The sequence below is a fragment of the Myotis davidii genome, unplaced genomic scaffold, assembly GCF_000327345.1.
Source record: "Myotis davidii unplaced genomic scaffold, ASM32734v1 scaffold132, whole genome shotgun sequence".
Taxonomy (NCBI): Eukaryota; Metazoa; Chordata; class Mammalia; order Chiroptera; family Vespertilionidae; genus Myotis; species Myotis davidii.
In genome coordinates, this window is record NW_006285258.1 from 4,085,383 (window position 1) to 4,102,279 (window position 16,897).

A 16,897-nucleotide genomic window follows, 5' to 3' on the forward strand; every position below is an offset into this window, starting at 1 on the left:
CGAGAGTCTCATTAGATTTCTTGTAGATCTCATTAAGTTTATCGGCAGTTTCTAGAAACTTATTGAAAGACCTTAAAAGTGTGGTTTTCAGCTCTGTATCCTCCATTTCTGTCATGTTTCTTTGTCTCCGCATTTTTTGTGCTTTCTTGGTGGAGCCCCTAGTGGTCTTTGTGCTCAGTCGTTGTAGTTAAGCCTTGATTGTTGTCGGGGGTGATTTGACCTCCAGGCTAACTGGCTGTGAGAGTTAGCTGTGTCTGCAGTGGGAGAGCTTCTGTGCTGGATCTCTAGGGGGGTGCTAATCTAGCGTTTGCCTGAGGCTATCCGGCAAATGGCTCTGCACAGGGCTTGGGCAGGGCGGGTCCCAGGGGATCTACAGGGCGGGTGGAGGGAACAGTTATGGTGGCTCTCAGTTCCGTCCCCAGGGGCTCTGCCTCACAGAGTCCCAGCAACCGCTGCAAACCTCAGCGAGAAAGCTGCCTTTGATTTCTGACCGAAGCCAGACAGTCCCGCTTCTCCCATTTGAGTCTGGGTCCCTAGAGACTCGCCCGGCTCTGGAGCTCAGAGTCTGAGACTCCCTCCCGATTGAAAACGTCTACCGCGCCCTCCGTGCCGCCAGCCCGCTCCACGCGCACTTTGTACCTCAGTATTTCACTTCAGCACTGCGCCTCCTCTGAGTCTGGGTATGATATTCTCTTTCCTCCTAGTTGTAGAATTTCCACTCAGCCAGCCTTCCTGTGGTTCTGGATGATGTCCGTTCTGTCTTTTAGGTGTAATTTGAATTGGTTGTTCATGGCAGCAATCTCCGGCGTTAACCTATGTCGCCATCTTGGTTCTCCTCCTGGAGGGTTTTTTAGAACATCGTCCTGCTCACCTGGCTTTTGTGCACCAGGTCGGATGGTTGCCTGGGTGATCTGATACTTTTGCTTGAAGCTGCTTTTCTAAAGATGAGACACACCCATGTTCAAGTGTGTGTGCAAAACACATTCCAGTGGGGCTGTGAGTAGGTTTAGAATTGTCCACATTTTGAATCTCCACATTGCTCCCCACCCACCCGCTCCACTCAACACTGAACATGTTAAGAGTTGGCTGCTATTTCACCAGAGGGAACAGGACAGGATACTCACCATGGAGAAGCTATTTCAGAAAGGGAAGTGCCAATCTGTAGGAGTGAGTGCTCCCCAAATGTATTTATCATCACGTTCCCTTTCCAATCTACTTTGTAAGATCGATCTTCAAATTTTTGGTTTGCACACCCAAGAAAAGAAAACCAGAGCACAAAAAATGATGCACACATTAGTTTTTATGACGGAACACATTCTTTCTGGGATATTTATGGAAACATCTTTCTAATCTCGAATCTAGAAATCTTTAGTACTAACCTTGGGATATTTTAGGACTAAATTCTTTTGGTTTTTAATTAGTGACCTATGACATGCTTCTATTGTGTAACCTCTGAACAATTACTTCACATCTCTGAATTCAGTTTCCTCATCTAAAAAGGAGCACAATAATACATTTTCGTAATAGAATCTGGGGGAAGAGTCACATGATTATTTTGTAAATTATAAAGCTCTCTAAAATTTGCTAATGATATTTGTTCTACAGTGTGACTTCCCATGGACTAGATAAATTCCTGATTTAGTCATATTCCCGCAAATTTAAATTAGACTGTTTCATTAGAAGTTTTCATAAATGTTTAGAAATAAATGCTTACACCTTTGCTTCCATTGCAAAGTTAGAAAAAAAAGACTTGTTAAGTTCTTGACCCCTAATATTGTGAATTGTTAATTTCTATGACATACTCCCAACAACTTTCTTTCAGCTAATTTCCTCTGACTTTTTAAAAACTTAAACGCTATCAATGACTTTTTGTTGTTGTTCTTTAGGAACAGTGCTGTCTCTGTTCTCATGGAAGGGTTTGGGAAAGAAATGTTTTAAAAGACCCACTGCCTGCTGACGCCTATGAAATAGAGGTAGAGATACAAGACCCCCAAAGCTTTCATAGCTATAAAATGTTTCTAAATAATGCACCTGACACATGGAAAAACTTTACTCTCATACCCCAGGAATTCCACATATGGGTATCTTTTATGTTTTTGATTTTTCATTTTAATTTCTTCAAATTTAGAAGAGTAAATGAGATGATATTGATTTCTTAGGACTCATGATCTCTTTTATTCCTTTATTATTGGTTTTATTCTAAACAGGTGGACCTTGGCAATAAATTAACTCTGACTGAATTCGGTCCCCTTGTGTTGTCTTAGTTGGATGTACGTTTGACACCTGAGCCTTCATTTACCATTTAGGATTCAGGTATTGTGCGAGGTGCTGGGTGGCAAAGATCAATCTGAACTTTCTATCTTTAAGGAACTCACATTGCAAAAGAGAGGACAATTTTTTTTTTGATTCCAGGGGATCTGAAATGCTTGAATAACTCAAGTACAAGGTAAAGCTGCCAAATGGAGTTCAAATTTGACCTGCCTCCTTGTTTCATCTGGAAGCTACTCTTTCTGGAAATGGCTCACTGAACCCTGGTTCTGTGAACCCATCCTGGGGACTGATTTTATATTGGAGTTGTGGGTGGGGTGGGATCTTCTGGTCTCTACCAGAAACCAGGTACGTTGAGGATGAGAATATCCAATTCCTCGCCAGTGTTTAAGTTCCTTCTTTATGGACTTATGGATATCCCGCATTGGCCCCAGTGGTCTTGGGTTAGAGGTGAGGGTGGCACTGGGCCTGGGGCCAAGAAGGCTTATTCTGGCCGCCCTCTTAGGACTGTGTGGAGTGGTCTGAGTTGAAGGTGTTGAGTTCTCATAGTTCCCTGGGCAGCTTACTGTAGCTGCAGGGACCACGGGCCTGAGTGGCCAAGTTTCCCTCAGCTTGCCTGCCGTGGAATGTGTTTTCCCATAGAAACAACATTTTAAGTTGTGGTCAGGTTCCCAGACCAGCCTATAATAACCTATTTAGCTGATAATGTAGTCCAGAGACTGCTATTTGACTAGCTTGGGGACCAAACCACCACCTATTAACATTGTTTCTATTGGAAGAGCCATCCCGAGTTCTAAATACCAATATAGAAATGACATTTGGAGTCCTTCCTGTTGGTCAATTGGGAGCTGCCAGTACTCAGACCGGAATATCGCATCACTCTGCACTCCCAGTTCCTGAAGAGCCCCATTCATTCCCCTCAGCCTGACCCCACTGACTGGTATTCTTGTCTTTTCCTGGGGCTGCCAATACATTCAGACGGTATTATCGCCCTGGACAGAGCTCTTGGTTTGAGAATTTCTGGGAAGGGGTGGGAATCATGGTTTCTGGCCCCCACTTCTTCTGTGGGTGATGAAGAGGAGGGAAGGGGAAATTAGGGCTGATGGGGCAGTGAATTCCACAGATCTAGTCCTGGGCTGCCTCCCACTGTGCAGGTTCTCCTGGGCTGCCTCTCACTATGCAGGTTCTGCACCACTTGTTGAGTTTATGTGTTTGTGTTTTAATAATTTCTATACTTTTGCCAGTCTTTGGGAAAGTACCGTATGGCTTCGGTTTGAGTAAATGGAGCAAATACGCTTGTAAAGGAAACTGTGCTGCCAGTCCTTGAACTCGTGGGGAAGGCCAAGGAGTTGCAGGGCTCTGGGAAGCCATTCTACAGAAGCTGTGTGTTTCCATGGTGTCATTGATCAGATCCTCTAGGATGCTGGAGAGACACAAATCTGAGATGTGCCAGTTTTCCTGTATTGAGGAAACCCTTCCTCATCCTTATAGAATCAAAGAGTAAAGTCCAAACTCTATCAATAGATACCCCTCCCTCCACATTTAGATGGGAGCATCTTTTATGCAACCAACCATGGGTGTGATGCCGGCAGGCCAGACACAGGTCCCTCCCTTTAGAGAGAAGTGGGCCCAGTGCAGACTATGGTGGCAAGTTAGCCAGAGCATCGCCTTTAGAAGCCGAGGGTCTCTGGCTGTTTAGCAGTGTGTGCAGCCTTGGTGCTCTCAGTGTTGCTCCTTGCAGAGCACCAGAAGTAGGAAGTGCCCAGACGTCAGCAGGATCCGGACATGCTGCACACAGCCGCGGGCTTCTGGTCTTCACGGTTCTTTCCCATCACACTGCCTCAGGGCTTTATATTCTTCCTTTCTTTTTTTCCAAAGTAAATTACATATACACACATGTTTCAGTCACCCATAAAAGATTCCAAAAGTTGGCCGCCAGTCTAAAATGACCTCCCAGATTTGGGGAACTGCCTTTGCTGCTTTCCATTCTTTCAGCTTCTTAGGGTGTGTGTGTGTGTGTGTGTGTGTGTGTGTGTGTGTCCGTCCTTGATACAGCGACCTAAATTCTTTGGTTCCTAAGTCCTTGGGGTATTGCTTTTGATCAACACAAAATCCCCCCACAAGCACAGTTTAGGGCAGACAGCAAAAAACTGTTGATGCAACACCCTACCCTCTCTGTGCCGTGAGTTCCCTACTCAGTGGTGGGAAAAGCCTTTGTCCAAACAGCACCTGCAGGCAGGCCTTTCCAGGCCACCCAGTGAACTGTGGGGTGTTTGTCTTTAGGAATTGGCCGTACATGGTGGCTTCATCTGTGGCCTTGGTCAGTTGCACCAATCTGCCAAAAGAAAATATGCACCAATTTGTGAACTGCGAACTTTTGTTTCATTGCTTTTGGGATTTTGATCAGCTGCCTCCTGCATGCTGCCCCCCAAGGGGGATTGAGCCCACCACCAGGGCATGTGCCCTTTTGCTAAAGAAATAAGTAGAATCAGAAATTCAGATATGATTTTGTCTACATTGATTTTGTTTTTTCTCAAAGGAAACATATTGATCCCTGAGTTCTAAACACTGATAACTTCACTGGTCAGAATAAATTAATGAGCCCTGGCCGGTGTGGCTCAGTTGATTGGGCATCATCCCATGTACCAGAAGGTTGCTTGTTCTATTCCCAGTCAGAACACATGCCCAGGTTGCGGGCTTGATTCCCGGTGAGGGCGTGCAGGAGGCAGCTGATCGATGTTCCACTCTCACATCGATGTTTCTTTCTCTCTCACACTCTCCTTTCCTCTCTCTTTCAAATCAATGAAAATATTAAAAAAGAGAATCCTATATAGTAAAAGCCTAATGTGCTAAGTGTCCAGCCAACCGGTTGGCCGTTCAACCAATCAAATCATAATATGCTAATGATATGCTAAGGCCGCTCAACCACTTGCTATGATGTACACTGACCACCAGGGGTCAGACTCTCTGACTGGTAGGTTAGCTTGCTGCTGGGGTCCAGCTGATCAGGACTGAGCGAGACAGGCCGGACATCCCCTGGAGTCCTCCCTTGTTCCTCCCCGACCCCAATTGTGCACTGGTGGGGTCCCTCGGACTGGCTTGCGCTCTCTTGCAATCCAGGACCCCTTGGGGGATGTCGTAGAGCCAGTTTTGGCACGATCCTGCAGGCCAGGCCAAGGGATCCCACTGGTGCATGAATCCGTGCAGCGGGCTTCTGGTAAATTAATGATCAGCATGTCAGCAAGTAACCAAGGCATGAAACCATTATACATCACTGTTAACTGCCTATACCTTTCAAATAGGCATGAAATATGCTTCCTTTAAATAGATTAACTGATAAGAAATAGTTCTCACTATTAGACAGACTTCCATGTTGGTGACATTTACAGCTGGCCTATTTATGACACCAAAGGGATGGTGTTCATCTTTGTTAATTGCACTTTGTACTTATTAAGGCGTTTATTTAGTTCTGTGTGCTTTTAAAGAGACTCCAGGATATTCTAGGCATAACAGACATAGTTTCTCTGCTTGAAGAACTATTATTCTGAGATCAGAGTGGATGGGGGCAGGGATGAGACTCTAGACATATAATTATTTAAAATATATAATTACAGTATAGCATATGTTGGTTTTTGAGAGGTATGTTTGGAATTGTGTTAATAGATTGCAAGATGGTGGGATTAATCCGGGAGTGGGGATTAACAGTATGGGGAGAGGTGGACTGACACATTAAAATGGAAAGATGGGAGAAGAGTTTGGATTTAGCATGTGCATGTCATGGGTGCGGGGGCATGTGCATTAATGAGGGCTGAGACAGCGAAGAGGAGCAGAGCAGGAAGGGGAAAGTGAGGGTACAGGTGAAGAAGAGAGCAGCAGGTAGGTAGGCCTGCCTGGTAGAGATCTGAAGCTAGTAGTTCAGGTTTTGCAAATCAGAATACGAAATTGTTCATCTTTCTGTTCTTTTTAAGAGCATAAAGCGGCTTAGAGAGGTTGGCTGGCTTGCTTCTTCAAAGAAGGAAACTGGGATTGTCCCATCCCAGCCAGTGTTGACCCAGACAACCCAGAAATGAATCCTTGGGTCTGGAGAGCCCGGCTGAGGCTTGAGGAGGCCATGGGAGCTGTTTTCATGACCAGGGTTTGAAGTTTCATTACTCAAGTTGTTGTGACTGGCAGATGGGTTGGAACAGTCACATGTGGTATTCAGATCACTTCTGGGAGATCTGACCTCTGTCTTCAGTGAGGGGGGCCAGAATACAGCACTAGAATAAGAGAGAGCATTTGCAAAGTTTATTGGAGTAGTAGTGGGGTCCCTTTATCAGATAGTATACATGATTTTTCTTTTCTTTTTTATCTTGATAAAAATTTTTGCCAAAGAATTAAGACAGTCAAGATGTGTGGTTCACAATACATGTAGTTCATTTGTGTATTATAATTTTTTCATCTATCATATTTTTTACCTTAAAAATTAAATTTTTGTAAAACTCTGGAACAGTGGAATATTAAGATCTTGCCTTGAGGCATGTTACATGGGCAGCTGGGCCCTCTTCATTATGTAGGGCATATGCTTTTTGATATCCCTCCATGATTATACTCAAGGGGACTAAATCATAATTTTTACCCCAAAGTTCAAGAAAGCTGGCAACTCATGGGGCAGTGTCCACCTCATTCACCTTTATCTAATATTTAGTATTCTCCTTCCTAAGGACTTAATCACATCACAGCCTAAGAAACGCACGAGGATGCAATAAGAGCCCCTGAACTTGTTTCTATTACCCCCCGTCTTGTCTGAAAAGCAGTTTGCACTCGGGATAGGAGACAGAAAGGCTATCTTGCTATAAGAGAGGCCAGACTCGCAGAAGTGGGTTCTGGCTAAGGAATCTGGACACACTGCAGACATTTTGCACAGAGGCCAATTCTTGCAATAATGTGGTCAGACGTGGTAGAGCCCAGCTGTTTGCTCCATTGAGAGGGGCTCTCGCTAGCCCACACAATCTCTGAGTGCTGTGTCTGAACTGGATCCAAATATCCAGCCTGCTGAGGCTCACCCATCCCCCACACTGATTGGAAGTGGGCTGTTGCAGAGCGCAATATTCACAGCAATTTGTGAGAGAAGTTACAGATAAAGACTTAGCAATTAAAAAAAAAGTAATATATAGCGGTGACATGGCATGTAAATGTATTTCCTCTTTCCCCCCATGAACTAGTAGTATACAACTATAAGTAATTTATGCTTTATCTTTGATCTATTGATGGACATTTTGTGATTTTTGTTACTCATGCCACCATGAAATGTCATCTTGTTTCCTAAATACATTTCTGCCTTAACATAGGGCTTGAGAGGGTGTATTTCTGAGTAAGGTTTTCTGAGTTCAAATCCCTGTTCTCTACTTCCAAGCTATGGGACCTTGGTAGTTTGTGTAACCTTCCAACTCCCTGGTTTCCTCCGTGTTAAAAACAACAGGAACAGAACTCCCCTCAAAGGGCTGCTATGAGGATGGGATAAAGTAATGTATCTTTAGCATTTATCATGAAGTTCTTTACCCTTTAACTTTTACCTTTAATTTGCTAAATGCTACTGCCACTTTCATGGGGCTTAACTCTGAAATTTTTTTTGGTGGTGGGCTAGTGGGTCTGGTTGATGAAGTGAAAAGGAAGAGAAAGAGGTATATGAACACTACACTTCCATTTACACACGAACGTAGCTTCATTAAAGACGTATCTTCTTTGTTAATACTTGTTGTGCTGAAACCTTAATGTCTTTCATAATGGAAATAATTCAACATGTCTACTTTAGACTTTACATGTGTTAGTGCTTTCCAACTTAAATAAGACACTCACTTATTTCTAGAATTGGAGCTGTTCTTTTCTGTGCATACGTAGAACAGATGCCACCCAGCTTGCTTGAATGAGTTGTTAGTTTGCCATTCTCAAGACCAAAGTCAGCAGAGGCGAAATCTTAACATTTTTGTAATACTTTGCATTTAGTCATATAACATAGTGGTATTTAGTGTTGTTAAAGGATGAATGAGATTAAAACAATCATCAGGTGAAGATGTTGGTTGAAACAACTGAAGTTAAATGATGTATTACTTATTATAAAGGGTAAAGTTATGAAACACAATAAAAAGTCAGAACATGCAAACTAAATAAGTCACAATTCAACATTATCTGGCATCTTAAGAAATGCAGTGAAAGGAAAATGTGGTAACTAAAAAAGGGACTGTGATAACTAGTAAAGCAGAAAGTGACTTGTTTGAGATTAGATGTTTATGCTTTTAAAGTAAGTTGTTGCTTTAAATAAAAATTTATGACCCTGGCCAGTGTGGCATCATCCCATGCACAGAATGGTTGCTGGTTTGATTCCTGGTCAGGCACATACCTGGGTTGCAGGCTTGATCCCTGGTGGGATGCATGCAGGAGGCAGCCAATTGATGTTACACTCCCACATTCATGTTTTTCTCTCTTTCGCTCTCCCTTGTTCTCTCTCTAAAAATCAATTTTAAAAATCTTTTAAAAAAAGATGATCAAAGTATAACAGTGTATATTTTAAAAATAAACAGTTTGGGATGGGATTAAAGTAAGAAAGCAAGCCCAGGGACACAGACAATAGAGTTGCGAAGGCCTGGGAGGGCCGGGGTGGGGGGGGGGGGGGTCAATGGGAAAAACAAACAAATAAACAAACACAAACAAATGGGACATCTGTAATACTTTCAACAATAAAGATAAAATTTTTTAAAATTGAGAAAGCAAAAGAATTATCCTTCCACTTCCCCAGGTCCTCAGCTCTTAGGCAACAAGTTTTAACCATTTCTGTCTTTAATTATTCTCATATTTATCTGCATAGCACCATCTACTTTGCTTGTACCTATCTGCTTAGATTTAAACGGTACCCACTGGCTCCTTGCCATGAAAGATGGGGACATAGCTCACATAGATATAACATCTAACATGTTTCCTCTGTAGGTTGATTCTACACACTAAAAATACCAATAAAGCATTACTCTATTTCTGTGATTTGTCAAATACCTTGGAAAATATTTTGAATATCTTGCTTTGTAGGACTGAAATTACTGATTCTTTTTTTCTTAACTTTTTCACCCTGTTATGTGTGTTGTTGCTCCATAAATATACTCATTCTTGTCAGACAATATGTCTTGATTTTTGTTTGAAAAACATCGTTTCTCCAAACACAGGACACCCTGCAAAGGCTCAGGGGCCCTCTGAAGCCATTCCAGGATTTGGTTTGGGGTTGGACTGGATCCAGTGGGGTTGTTGTAAATGGGCTATTGGTGGGGGAAAGTTTGAGGTGGTTGACTTTTGTCTGGATTGTCATTTTAGATGGAGAGGACATTTATGAAGTTTAGAAGGTTGAGTGCCCTCCATGCCTCCCCCCGACCACCTAGCCCCCTACCCTACCTTCTCCTCTGATCGTCCTTTCCAAGAATTTGGGTTGCCTTAGGAAATTCTGGGGCAACTGAACTAAAGTTTTTGGCACTACTTCACAGGAGGGGCAAAGGATTGATGGCTGTTGGCTAAGAATTCTTACAAGGTCTTTCTTTCTTTCTTTCTTTCTTTCTTTCTTTCTTTCTTTCTTTCTTTCTTTCTTTCTTTCTTTCTTTCTTTCTTTCTTCTTCTTCTTCCTTCCTTCCTTCCTTCCTTCCTTCCTTCCTTCCTTCCTTTCTTCCTTTCTTCCTTCCTTCCTTCCTTCCTTCCTTCCTTTCTTCCCTTCCCTTCCCTTCCCTTCCTTTCTTTCTTTTCTATGGTTCCTTTGGCTGAGTAGGTAATTTAGGTTAGAAGGTGATTTCATCCTGAAATACATTGCATTTTCATTGTCTTTTTCATACACGGAGCTTTCATATCCATTATTTCAACTGACACACATATTTCATTATCCTAATGTATAGAGAAATAAACTAAGGACCAGAAAGGCCCTAAAGTCATATAATGTACATATGAAGTCTCTATTCAATCATTTTCTGTTTAGCCTTGGAGAAGCCCTGGCTCTTGGGTATGGATTTAGGGCCCTTAGCCTGGTCCCTCCATCTTTCTTTCTACTTCTCTTTCTGACCTTAGCATCAGCAAGCCTGAAGTATGCATTTTATCCTGCAGTGTTCCAGGTTCTCTTAGGCTGTCAAAGGTGTGCAGGACAGGACAAAGACCTTACCTGCATTCTTAATCCTGCATGTGGTCCAAGTAGTGACTTCAGAGGAAGATGCTCTGCATACATAGGGAGAATGTGTGAGTTCACACCAACCGTGCATTTGTTTTTAAAGGCTTATGCTTATGAGGCTACAGTATTCCAGAAAGCTTTGGAATAGCTCTTGGTTTGTGAAATTGATTGCAAAACATTTGACCTTCCTCATTAGTCCCTGAACTCGAGGAACTAGCATGAATGTTTAGGCCAAGTATCTGCAGCCATTGTGGAACTAGCTGGATCCTTACCCAGTTGCTCCTTAAAATTTTAAATGTGGATCATCTGGATTTTGAATGGAGGCTTTGCTCTAAGATGTGTGATGAGTTGTCTGTAAACAAGAAGCCCAGAGTGACGTTGACTTTATTTTCCTGTAACTCTGGGTATCAACTGTGTTTCCAAACTTTGGCTAAAGAAATATTTATGTGTTTCGGCTTTTATTTATTCTGAGTAATGTCAGGATTCGCATTCCTGTAATTCTGGTGAAGGGAAGAATGCGGTCATTCTTCCTTTTTAGAGGTGAACTGGGCCATAGAAAAAAATGTACACAGCTTCAATGAATAGAAATTTAAAGTCATACATGCAATATATTTTATGATGCCCTTTCTTAACTAGATTGGTAGGAAGTTTATTGTTTTTTTAAATGTTTATTTAGAAATTTCATGCTGTTTTTTTTTTTAAACATATTGTTATTGATTTCAGAGAGCAAGTGGAGGGAGAAAGATAGAAATATCAGTGATGAGGGAGAATCATTGATTGGCTGCCTCCTGCACACCCCACACTGGGGATTGAGTTCACACCCAGGCCCTGACGGGGAATCGAACCGTGACCTCCTGATTCATAGGTCCATGCTCAACCACTGAGCCATGCCAGTTGGGCAGAAGTTTATTGTTTAAATTAGACTCCTCTATAGCTCTACAAACATTTATATTTGTGTATTGGGATAGAAGGCACTGTATTTTGCATCCCTGTGTTTTATTTCTTTGATGTACTATATGCGCAGGTGATATTAAGGGATATCCATATTGATATCATTATGTTAAAGTGTCTCAAACTAAAAAGCCAGCATTGAGTCCCATGAGTTTACTTTTCTCTGTCTGCAAAGATTCATACTGTTCTTTAAAGAAGTTTTGTAATCCTTACCCAAGGATATGTTTTTAAATTGATGTTTTAGATAGAGAGGGAGAGAGAGAAACATTAATTGGTTGCCTCAGGTATACACCCCAACCAGGGATTGAACCTGAAACCTGGGTATGTGTGACAGGGAATTGAACCTGCAACCTTTTGGTGGATGGGATGTCACTCCAACCAACTAAGCCACCTGGCCAGGGCCATCCTGTTCTTATAACTCAGGAATTTTTTGCTTTTTTTGGTTATAGTTCTTTCTTCAAATTTTATGGGTTTCTTATCATTGAATTTTGCTTTTGTTTTTGTTTCAGACCCAATGTCTGTGGATCACGTTATAACGCTTACTGTTGCCCTGGATGGAAAACCTTACCTGCTGGAAATCAGTGTATCGTTCGTAAGTAAATAGATAATCTGTCATTCTTCATGTTCTTCCTTTGTGGTTTGGTTGAATGGTGATTTTTAGTGTTTGGTCCTTTGTAACTGCATACCAGTAATATGTTGCAGTACCTTTCAGCTCTAAGATTTCCCTACTTTCACTGAATCCAGATGGGAAATACACTAATGGGGTCAGACCATTAATATCCTTTAACTCAGTGACTTCTTTTGGAGTATTTCTGAGATACAGAAATAGGCCTTAGGGTACTGGGACACCCTGGTCAGTGTTGATGTCATCACATATGCTGTGCCTGGCTGCATAGATTGCATGATCACTTCGAAGGGATTGTGAAAGAAGGTTACCATTGCTGTTTTCCTTATTTTTAACTTCTTTGTTGGCCACCCACAAGCCTACCCAAATGTTGTACGCTGAGTTTGTGTGGTCAAGGCCACAGGCAGACCTTCCTGTTAGACAAAGGGGAAAGGAGGCAGATAGAGCATCAGATGAAGACCAGGGGAAATATTAGGGAAGAACTCAAGTGGTACCAGAGATTCCTCTGGGATCTGTGCTGCTGTGGCAAACATCCAGGTTCTCAGAATAGCCCACAAATATTGAGTGGTACACCACATGCCAGGCCAGATGTTATTTAATGGAGATATGAAAAATTAGTTATGGCATCTGTTCTCCATGAACTTTTACAGTCATCATACCTATGAAATAATTTTCAGTTTTCAGAAAATGTCATTAGTATAATGGGAGAATATACAGCTGAAAGGACACTAAGGAATCACTCAATCTACCTTCTCACTTGGCTAACCGTGGTATGTGGATAAGAAAAGACTCTTTCAATAAATATTCACTTGGTGAGCTGAAAAAATTAATCCTTTTCCCCAATTCTCTTTTTCACCAAAGTGATTTTAGGCAGAGAGAGAGGGAGAGAGAGAGAAGAAAGAGAGAGAAAGAGAGAGGGAAGAAGGGGAGGGAGAGAGGGAAGAAGGGAGAGAGAGATTCATTGTTCTGCTTATTTATGCATTCATTGCTTGATTCTTGTATGTGTCCTGCCGGGGAATTGAACCTGCAACCTTAGCATATTGAGATGATGCTCTAATCAACTGAATTACCAGGCCAGGGTCCTTTTCCCAATTTTTGATTCTGTCCAAAAGCAACTTATTCACTTAACACATTGCCATGTATTTCAAAACCAAAGTTGAGTCAGTAAAACAGGGATATAAATGATATTTGGAGTTTTCTAAATGAACTTAACAACAGAACCTTTTCCCTGGTGTTCTGTAGAATCTCTGAGAAATGCTATCCAGATATTTAAAAATGTTTATAGGATCCTTTGACAGTTTTTTACTTAATAGTTTTTAGTCTCCATCCGTGGATGTTTTGATGTTTCAGTGCATTTTCTATCAAGTGTATTGTATTTAGCCTTGCCTTCTCATTTGCCTCTTGCAAGGCTGTGTAGGAGTTTGAGAAAAGGGTCTTGCCTATGAGTATTAAAAAATAGTCACCAACTCTTAGTTTGGTGATAAATAGAAATCACTTGCCATTTAGACCTACTGTTTTGGCTACTGGCAAAGCATTTGGTACCAGTAAGATATTAGTTTAAACAGCTTCCTGGCTGTGGAGGCAGGACTGTTGCAGTGGATTTCAGACGTCTGCTCTCAGACTGTGGACATGACTCACAATTGGATTGAAGGCAGGATCAGAGCTGCTCCCTAGATCGTATGTTCTCAATGAACAGGGTCTGATCTAGAGAAGGAGGCTCAGGGGGCCTCGGTATTTTTATAAAATTATTAAAGATTAAGCATTTATGATAAACTAGACTTCCAAGAATACTGTGGTAATTTTTGTATCAGTAAATCTTAATGTTGATATAAAAACAGAATGCTTGTAGGTATTTAAGTATGTTTAGCTGCAGGATTTGTGTTTTTGTTTTCCCTTCATAGGATGTCTGGGCCCCTGGATAGACTGAGTGCTGTGGAATACGCCAAGAGAGGTTGAGAACCACTGACATGGATAAGGGAGTTACCAAATTTTATAGCCAGAGTTTATTTGGTCCAAATGATTCGTTTTGCAAATGAATAAACCCGAGGCCTAAGGTCCCATAAGTCACGATGACAGAGTTAAGGAGGAGCCAGAGATCCCAGGTTTCTCATTTGAGGCCTGGGTGCTCGTCAGTCAGTGTGTGCTGAAACCGTGTGCTAACCACCCTCTGGCTTTATTCACAGCCATCTGCCGGCATTCTTGTGGGGATGGATTTTGTTCTAGGCCGAATATGTGCACTTGCCCATCTGGTCAGATAGCTCCTTCCTGTGGCTCCAGATCCAGTGAGTATAACATGTTATTATATATAATAGTATTTTATGTGGTTATGCCCTATTTTCTCCTAAATTTGCATTTGGCTTTCCCTTGCCTGCAGTACATTTTTTCACTAGAACATCTGCCTTCTCTGTTTTGCCCAAAATACTTGGAATGACTTTGCTTAATCTGGCCTCCCATTTCCCTTCTTTACTCTTTATAGGGAAATTGCTATATGGGGCATAGTTACTATGAGTAATATAAAGATTATGACCTTCTTCTGTGTAGCCATTGCCTTATTTATCTTTGTATCTCCAACGTAAACACCATAAAAGATGCTCAATGAAATGGTTGTTTAATGAACATTTTGGCTCAACCTAGGCATTCTTCCTTGTGGTACTGAAATATGAATCTGATTAAACACTTTTTAAAAAACTCAAGACCCCTGCCTTTGCAAGAAGAAAATGCAAGAAGCCATTATTGCAGTTTCTGGGGGTGATTTATCTTGAAGCACAAACATATTTTCCCTTTCAGAATTTTATCACTTTGTTCATTCTGTGAGCCAAACAAATATTTACAGTTCATTCCTCAGAACTTTGCTTGCTTGTTCTTTAAGTGTGGGGTCCTCAGCAGTGAATTAGGGGATATGGGGGGGGGATTGGAAGGAGGTGAGTCATTATTGGTTGTTAACAAGTTGAAGTTCATGTTCCTCAACACCTTGACACTCCCCTTACAGTGTGTTCTGTTTTTGACAAGGTTTTAAGGGAATGTATTGTGAAATAAGTTCATTCTCTTTGGTGTACTACAATTAGAGACTTCCGCAGAGTCGAGGTTCATCATCCACTCAGAGTTCTGACATTTAAGTGTGACTCGTATAAGCCAGTTAACAGGATAAGGCAACTAGTGCTTGGTAGTCGACCCTCTCGGTGCCCACTCACGTACCTTGGCTTTCATGGGTTGACTGTGCCTGAGACATCTGTAAAATTTTCCTGGCTAGGGAGCATGCCAGGTCTGCATGCAGGGCAAGATGGAAAGGCTGGGGGTGGGAATGGGGACAGTTAATGGCCCCAGAAGCAACTTTTAACCAATGACAGGAGAGTGTTAGTGCCCTCGCTTCCTTGCCTCTCAGTTTGCATCACTATGAGGGGTATTCTGCACTGTCTCCTGAAGTTCCCCACTTGAACACAGTAGGAATAGGCTTGATAATGTACTTTATTAGCTTCCTTCTCTTCCTTGTCTCCCTTTCGCACTCTCTTATCAGTGTTTCCTGAAATTACTTCTAAAATAAAACAACTCACATTGAAATCATTGTCTCAGAATTTGTTTCTAATAGAAACCTAGAACTACACACAGACCGATTGGGATAGAATTCCCACCTTGAGCTGGGACTCATTTGCTTATTGCACTGAGTATAGATTATTCTTATTTTATCTCAGCTTGGTTTTGAATGTACGTCTTCCAAGCAACAGAAGGCTCATTTGCCATATCAAGGGCACCTGAGTGGGAGAAATAGAAAGAGGCAGAGAGGGCAGCTGGTAGCACAGGACCATGTTGGATGTCTCTAGCCTCATCAGGATGGCCCTCAGGCTGCTGCTGAGGAGTGAGAGCCTCAGGGTTGGGGAAACAATCCACATATCAAGCTGGGAATAGAACCATCTCTCAAATAGGTCCTTCAACCAACCAACAACACCGTACTCCTCTGAGGGAAGAAAATAAAGCCAGATGGCAAAACTGAGTAGTCAGCTGGAAAGGTCTTCAGTGATAGTGTGAGCTGCTAATGATTTCTGTCAAGTAATGACATCTCTGTCATGAGTTGTGGAGACAGCTGTTAATAAGACCAGAAGGGAAAACTGTGGTCCCAGTAGACCTCATGCTAGCAATGAAGTGGGAGGAATGGTAAAGTCTTGTGCCCAGATTTAGGCTAGAGATTGAAGTTTAAGACTTCTGGGTGATGTTCTCTAAAGAGGTTTGGGCTCATCTGTGGTGCTCAGACACTGGACAAAGTAGTTTGTGGATCAGAATAGTGTGAGGAGGAGAATTTGGATTATAAGAATCTTTGAGGCATTTGGAGCCTTTAATATTGTTGGTTTGGACTTTACATGAACTAATATTTTCTAAATAGCTTGCAAAATTAAAGAGGGCAGAATGTTTTTCATTAAGGTAACTGGGGATGATCAGAACCCCTTTCTGATCTTTTGAAGAGCTATACCTTCCTATAGAACTTCCTGGCCATGGTGTGGTAGACAATAAATGTGGATGGATCACTTTGTTAACTCTCTTGCTAGTAGAGGATAACCCAGCTCAGTGAAATGTTTTCACTTACTACTTGTGGTTCTATGAAAATGGGGTAAATTTAAATAACCTCACCAATTTTTCCTATTAGAAGTTTTATGCTTGGTTTGTGACAGGTGTCAAAGAGGTATAGGCGAGTTGTAGGACCTCTGAGGCCTTTGTTTTCTCACTGGAAAATTAAAAGAATGAAAGGAAGGCAGTTTTTCTAGGTTATTTGTTTTTTTTTTAAATTAAATCTTTACTGTTCAGATTATTACATTTGTTCCTCTTTTTTCCCCCATAACTCCCCTCCTCCCAGTTCCCCCCCCGCCCTCCGCACTCACTCCCCACCCACTGTC

At 41.9% G+C, this 16,897-nt stretch overlaps 1 protein-coding gene across 1 annotated transcript in view; it reads left to right on the forward strand.

The window, feature by feature from the left end:
- FBN1 (fibrillin 1) overlaps positions 1-16,897 on the forward strand; it is a gene marked incomplete at its 3' end in the record, with an annotated part of 224,888 nt that overhangs the window by 22,395 nt on the left and 185,596 nt on the right. The window contains exons 3-4 of the mRNA XM_015558912.1: positions 11,899-11,981; positions 14,198-14,296. Of these exons, the coding sequence (XP_015414398.1) occupies positions 11,899-11,981; positions 14,198-14,296 (182 nt within the window). The remainder of the gene's footprint in view (positions 1-11,898; positions 11,982-14,197; positions 14,297-16,897) is intronic.